General features: G+C 40.2%; 1 protein-coding gene across 1 annotated transcript in view; it reads left to right on the forward strand.

Moving 5' to 3' along the window:
• LOC107658203 (contactin-associated protein-like 5) overlaps nucleotides 1-6,879 on the forward strand; it is a 64,869-nt gene that overhangs the window by 28,264 nt on the left and 29,726 nt on the right. Inside the window, exons 8-10 of the mRNA XM_016446662.1 lie at nucleotides 1,100-1,243; nucleotides 2,514-2,787; nucleotides 6,428-6,571. Coding sequence (XP_016302148.1) covers nucleotides 1,100-1,243; nucleotides 2,514-2,787; nucleotides 6,428-6,571 — 562 coding nt within the window. The remainder of the gene's footprint in view (nucleotides 1-1,099; nucleotides 1,244-2,513; nucleotides 2,788-6,427; nucleotides 6,572-6,879) is intronic.

Genomic DNA, 6,879 nt, shown 5'->3' on the forward strand with positions numbered 1-6,879 from the left:
AAAAAAAGTGGGCTCCCCCAAAGTCCACGGTATAGTTCGAGCACTGATCAGTTCACCTCACCTATGAGAGACACCACTGTTCTATGTATGAGTTGCACAAGGTCTCCTCCAGATCCCAGAATGGCATGACATAGCTTGGCTGCCACTGAGACGATGACCGCCTGGCCACAGACTGACCTTTATTTCCCACAGCAGCAAGGACTCTGCAGTTGCCTTGTCATGCTTCCTAATTACATAATCGTCTTTTCATATTCATCGTTCATTTATATATCGTCTTTTCATATTCATCGTTCATTTATATATTTATTTTTAAATGTAAGCCCCTGTGATCCTACTGTTTTTGAATGGAAACTCACTAGTGCCTTCTGTATAAAGGCACATGACTGGACTGGATGTTCCCAGTGTCTTTTTAAAGAAAGTATTGTGGACAGATGTGCTGTGTAGAAAGAACTAGAAGATTTTTGCCAAAAAAAAAAAATGTTCCAAGAAAGAAAAACATTCAAAATAGTTTGAAACTGCCCTGCGGCTGAGCAGCACAGCAGAGTAACTGATGGAAAAATAAATTCTGGAATGTATCCATACATTTTATACAACCATGTCAGATTCTCCATACGTGAGATGGAGCTTAACAGAAAGAGGCTCGGACAGCATAACAATGATCCTTCACAGAATCTACAACTAAATGGCTGAGTTTGAAGAAATTTCATATTTGGAAAAGCCAAGTCAAGTCCTGACCTTAAACCCACTGACATGTTTTGGCATGACCTGAAACAAATCATGCAAGACAGCCCGAAATACCAAAGACTTCAGGCATTTTGTTTACCACAACGGTGTGCTAAGCCAGTCTCAAGACAATGTTCAGAAGCAGTGTTTAATTTTATGGGAGCCTGTGAGGAATATATACAATTTCTATTTATAAAGATAATTTTAAATAGAATTTTGAATATACATATATGTAGTGGCATTTATCCTTCCATCCAATTTAGAATATATTGTAATACTGGATAGATAGAAATAGAAGGCGAGCACATTTTATATTTTATTCATGATTATATATGTTTTGAAATGAGATATGTGTTTTATTCATTCTCTAAATCAGCTAAGCTTTGGTGGGATCCCACTGCCAGGTAAACCAGGAACCTTCATTCGACGTAACTTTCATGGCTGCATGGAGAACCTCTACTACAATGGCGTGAACGTCATCGACTTGGCGAAACGGAGAAAACCTCAGATATACAGTGTGGTAAGCATTTGGTTTATTATGAGAAATGGGTTCTGAACTTGTGATGTTGTGATCCTCTCACTCAAATGTAATGCTTCAGTTGTGCTGTATGTATTATAACATGTCCAAACATATTACTTCTGCCACTTCGGTATCAGCAGGAATCTTTAAAGGTGTGCGCAAACTGAGCCGAGTTTCACACATTAGCTTTTTTCAATTTCTTTTACATTTGAATTCTCTCTTCCTGCAAAACAGCTGCTTGTTAGAAATGATCACATCACATTCCTGTATATTTCCCTAAATCAAAATGACAAAACAACCACGACTCAATCACTTCAGAGGAGGGATGACTGGTATTCTGTCTAGCTCTGTAAAATACAAACATGCGCTCACGTTACACAGCTTAGGGCTGTCAGGTTGGAGAAGGTCTGCTGAGGCTTCAGTTCAGCAGTCTGGTGTCTGTACAGCCCTCTGGCACAGGGATCAATGAGGTGTTCACCTCACACTGCAGTAACCTTTTCACGCCTACGTGAGCTTCTGTCCTGCGGATGTGCTCTCTGTGCTTCTGTTGCTCTCCGTGGAGCTGCGCTGGTGACATTTATCCAGACCGCCTGCTGCCTTTGTGGGTTTAGCCTGTCTGGCTCTCAGCCTCTCCAGTTCTCTTGTGACCCTTCAGCTTGTTTCCTCTTTTCCTCTTTTTTTTCTTTGACATAATCTCTCGTGCTACCACCTTTCTCAGTTGCATCTCATTTTTCACATTTCAGCAATGACAACTCTTATTTTTAGTAAGGTTTTCAACTGCAGTTCATATAAACAATGACTTGAATATATCTTTTCTATGATGAGCATGTTCTAATATCTGTATTAAAATTCTTTGTAATATATTTTTAAAGTGCATAATTACAACAATTTAAATATTTTAAGAAAACTTGCTTTGCTGCTTATGAATATATGAACAGTGAAACTGCAGTGAAATGAACAGTGAAACATAAAACAAGGAATTATAAATGATATACACTAACATATATTCAAGATGAAAAGAAAAATGTTATTACATTTTACATGATAATTACACAAAAAGACAAAATGAAACTTTAAAAAAATGGAATACATTTTTGAAATCATCAAATACAAATTATAAGTAGAAGTAGAGAGTTTTTAACAATGTAGCATGTTTTAAACACATTTTTTAAAATGATATTTGCATTTCTTTATTGTTATGGTGATTGCCATTTGGTCATCCCCTGCTTGCATGTAAACCGATGCTTTGGCATTCTCCCTTCTCTCACAGGGCAACGTGACCTTTTCCTGCTCGGAACCACAGCTGGTGGCCGCCACATTTCAGAGTTCCAGCAGCAGCTTTCTGTTGCTGCCAGCACCTGCACTGATCCTGGAGGACCTTTCAGTGCGCCTGCAATTTCGCACATGGAACCTTGATGGCCTGCTGCTGTCCAGTCCACTGATCTCTGGTCAGGAGCCCCGTTACCTGATTTTGCAGATCAGCAGTGGGCGCCTCCATCTCACACACCAGACATCAGCACTGAAGATGTCAGAAGTGTCCGCTGGTGAGGACACGCTTTCTGCTCTTCAGTAGCTTGACTTTAAATGCCAGTTATCTCAAATATACAGTTCAGATAGTTGCATTGGGGGTGCTTGGTGGACAAACCCTGCTGAAAAAGCATGTTAAACCAGTCTAGGTTTGTTTGCTGGTCTTAATCGGTTTCCCAGGCTGCGGAGCGTTTCCTAAAAGCATTGTTAACCAACTATGGTCCCATCATAAGAAACATAAGCAAGTTCAATGATTCAGTGTATAGTTCCATTAGTTCCAAAGAACATTTGCAAAGTTGTGTGGTTGAAGTTCATCTCTAAACCAGTGGTAAGAAGTATAGTTTTTTTGTTAGTATGACATAAACTTAAATAGGTCGTGCTCATGCTGTAAAATTCCTACAATTTTGGGAAACAGTCATGACAAGCTAGGTAATTTCTCCAACATTGCATTATACTATGGTAGTTAAGCAGCGAGTTACATTGTTGTACAGAAAACACACCCCCATGGCTCTGGCTGGTCTGTTGGATGGTTTTAGAGGGGTTTTGGCTTCTATAAACAAGCTAAAAAAAAAACAGCTTGGCCAGGCTGAGAGACCAGTTTAAACCAGCTAAGACCAGAAAGGCATTTTTTTTTCAGTAAGGTGGGTATAATTTCACAATTAGACTTTGTTCTTTAAATGCTATTGAGGCCAGGCTAAGAAGAAAGAGACCACTAGGGTCCAACTACTACAATAAATACAATAATTGCTCAATTGAAATTAAACCTGACTACGCCACTCTGATATAACACAAGGAGAATAATTGAAACTAGATTAAGGTACACAAGTTTGTTGCACTAGTATGGACCAGAGACATGAGCACCATACAAAATTATCTTTATTGAGTCACATCACATAACAACAGATCAGTAATACATAACAGAAGGCCATGTCCTCAAATCTTACCATAAAATATTTTACACAAAGGAGAATTCACACCATCACTCATATAATCCTATCCATCGATAATAGTAAAAATATGACAAAAACACAATAAAACAAACTCTCTAAATCACATACAGGTCTGAAGGCTGAAGGCCCAGAATACTGCCAATCAATCTTCAGAAAAAAAACAAACCTCACTCACACCCAAGTCTGTGTTCACAGTGTTCACCAAATGGATTGAGAGAAACCTCCTGCCTGAAGCCCTCAGCTCCTGAAAGCAAAACACACACACACACACACTCATACACACACACGCACACACACACACACACACACACACACACACTGGTAAGCAAATTATTACAAGTACAAATCTTTACAGACTGACCTATATAACATAATACACTGACCCACACAAAACTCCCATGCAAAGAAAACTAATATAAAATCGCACAAAGATCTAGAAAGGTTACAAGATTACTAAAATAAAAATGATCTTTCCAACTAATAGAGAATTTTCAATTCAGAAAAGAAAGCAAACAAACAAACAAAAAAAAAACAATCAGTACAATAGTATTTCAGACACTCTGACCTCAATCGTAATGGTCATATAACAATTATACAAAAGAAAGAAAACAACCAATTTACAGAAAAGAAAACCCCCAATCTAACACAAAAACAACAGCACAGACGACATGGAACACAAAACGGATGAGTGTGTATTACTTCTATGCTTGATTGCAGAACAACAGCGACTCCCCACAACCACACTCGATGCATGAAATTGGGCCGAGAAGGGAGACCCCAAATGCACAGCGACAACCACAGTCTAGCACACTGAACAATCATGCTTCTTTATTGTTTGGTTACGTTTGAGTCCTGAAGCCTCTGGCTAACTGCGTTGCATATGCCTGAATTAAGCAGAGAGAATCACCATTACATAATTGCACACAACAAGAGTGAAGCCGCAAACAACAATCTGTCCCTTATTAGCGGAAGGAACAACCCCTGGCATAATCGTAATTGATGCACCCCGACAGTAACACAAAAAGACTTTATCGGCGGGCGATTGCTTCCAATTGCCCCGACTTCCATTCATTCAAAACCAGGGGAACGGAGTATCTGGTCACACTAGCATGTACAAACTGAGTAAAAACAGTAGTCAACAAACCCAGTCACTTTTGTTGCTAAATCATGTAATTGATAGTCTTTTTAACATTCATTCTTTAGCTCAACAATTTAACATGCACCAGGCAAATTGTAAAAGGTATAAAGCTTCAGTAAGTGACACGGAAATGCAGCTGTGATCAAATGGTGGAGCTGTCACTTTTATCCAGGCATGACACACTCTAGCCACTGAAATTACTGCTTTGAAGGGGTCTAATTGGAAATGCTCCTCAGTTTCAGCAATTACGTGTGCATAGCTATCAAGAGTATAAATGTCTGTCTTTTTCAGTTCAGCCAGCCTGGCAATGCAAAAACTTCCTATTACTTCCTATTGCTTTTTCTCACCACTGAGATGTGTGAGCAAAACAAAAGCATTTGTATAAAAGTCAGCACTTACAGCTTATCTTGTCATCCACAAAGGCAATAACGCCATTTTTATTTTTTGTTCAGCATTCTGGACAAAAGATGAAAGGAAACATACAGTGGGTACGGAAAGTATTCAGACCCCCTTAAATTTTTCACTCTTTGTTATATGTCTAAACAAGATTAGTGTCTCAGACAGACAGTTTCAGTCTAGTGAGGAAACCTGATGTTCGACAACAATCGACACGCAGCAGGGGGAAGGAGGGCGCTCTCCATCTGTTGTGCAGGGCCAGTCTGTGTTAGAGTGGCTGTTTTATCCTACCTGAAACCAATTTTTTTTGGTCTAACTCACGTCATAGAAGTGTTGGCTGAAATAGAGAGTGTTGTAATTACCGGAATAGAAGAAGTGCAGCGCTTGAGCTCAAACGACAAACAGATGGCTGGCACAGGGGAGACTGTAGACACACAGCAGCCACACACAGCTTGGCTGCCTTTCACATGTATCTGGACAAAAGATGAAAGGAAACATACATGCTGTGCTGGTCTAAACAAGATTAGTGTCTCAGACAGAGAGTTTCAGTCTAGTGAGGAAACCTGATGTTCGACAACAATCGACACGCAGCAGGGGGAAGGAGGGCGCTCTCCATCTGTTGTGCAGGGCCAGTCTGTGTTAGAGTGGCTGTTTTATCCTACCTGAAACCAATTTTTTTTGGTCTAACTCACGTCATAGAAGTGTTGGCTGAAATAGAGAGTGTTGTAATTACCGGAATAGAAGAAGTGCAGCGCTTGAGCTCAAACGACAAACAGATGGCTGGCACAGGGGAGACTGTAGACACACAGCAGCCACACACAGCTTGGCTGCCTTTCACATGTAATGGCCAGAATTAATTAAATCAAACATCAAAGAGAATTTTTCCTTTGGGGATGGGGGTGGAGGAGGGCAGTTTTTTGCCAGGAGATTTGTTTGTTTTTGGCATTTTGTGTTATGATATTGAGTTTTCTGTTTCATCGTGGCTTTGAATTGTGTGAGATTTGATGGTCCACATGATGATTGTTGTCTTGGATGACTTTACAGTATGTGTGTGGTTTGTTTGACATCGTAATATGGTTTATATATGACCATATAATTCTGTATGTTGCACTAAAAAGCATTTAATATTCATATATGTTTATTAAAACAGTATGTGGCATTTTTGATTGACAGGTCAGAGGGTGAATGATGGTTTGTGGCATTCTGTGAGTCTCAACACTAGAGGTCTGCAGATCATCATGATCCTGGACAGTGAGCCCGCATCCACCATCCAGCTGAAGAGCTACTTGCAACCAAAAGACAAACACTATTTTGGAGGTAAAATAAAGAACAAGTATTTTCAGAAAGGACTAAAAGGTCATTTCAGTTACAGTTGGCGTCAGATTAGCTATTTGTGGGCAGTCGTGGCCTAATGGTTAGAGAGTCAGATTTGTAACCCAAAGTACCGGCAGGGATTGTAGGTGTGGGGAGTGAATGACCAGCGCTCTCTTCCACCCTCAATACCATGACTGAGGTGAGACCCTTAAGCAAAGCACTGAACCCCCAACTGCTCCCCGGGCACCACAGCAAAAAAATGGCTGCCCACTGCTCCAGGTGTGTGTTCACGGTGTGTGTGTGTGTGTGTG

Source organism: Sinocyclocheilus anshuiensis, unplaced genomic scaffold (assembly GCF_001515605.1).
Source record: "Sinocyclocheilus anshuiensis isolate Anshui unplaced genomic scaffold, SAMN03320099.WGS_v1.1 scaffold263, whole genome shotgun sequence".
In the NCBI taxonomy this organism is placed as follows: domain Eukaryota; kingdom Metazoa; phylum Chordata; class Actinopteri; order Cypriniformes; family Cyprinidae; genus Sinocyclocheilus; species Sinocyclocheilus anshuiensis.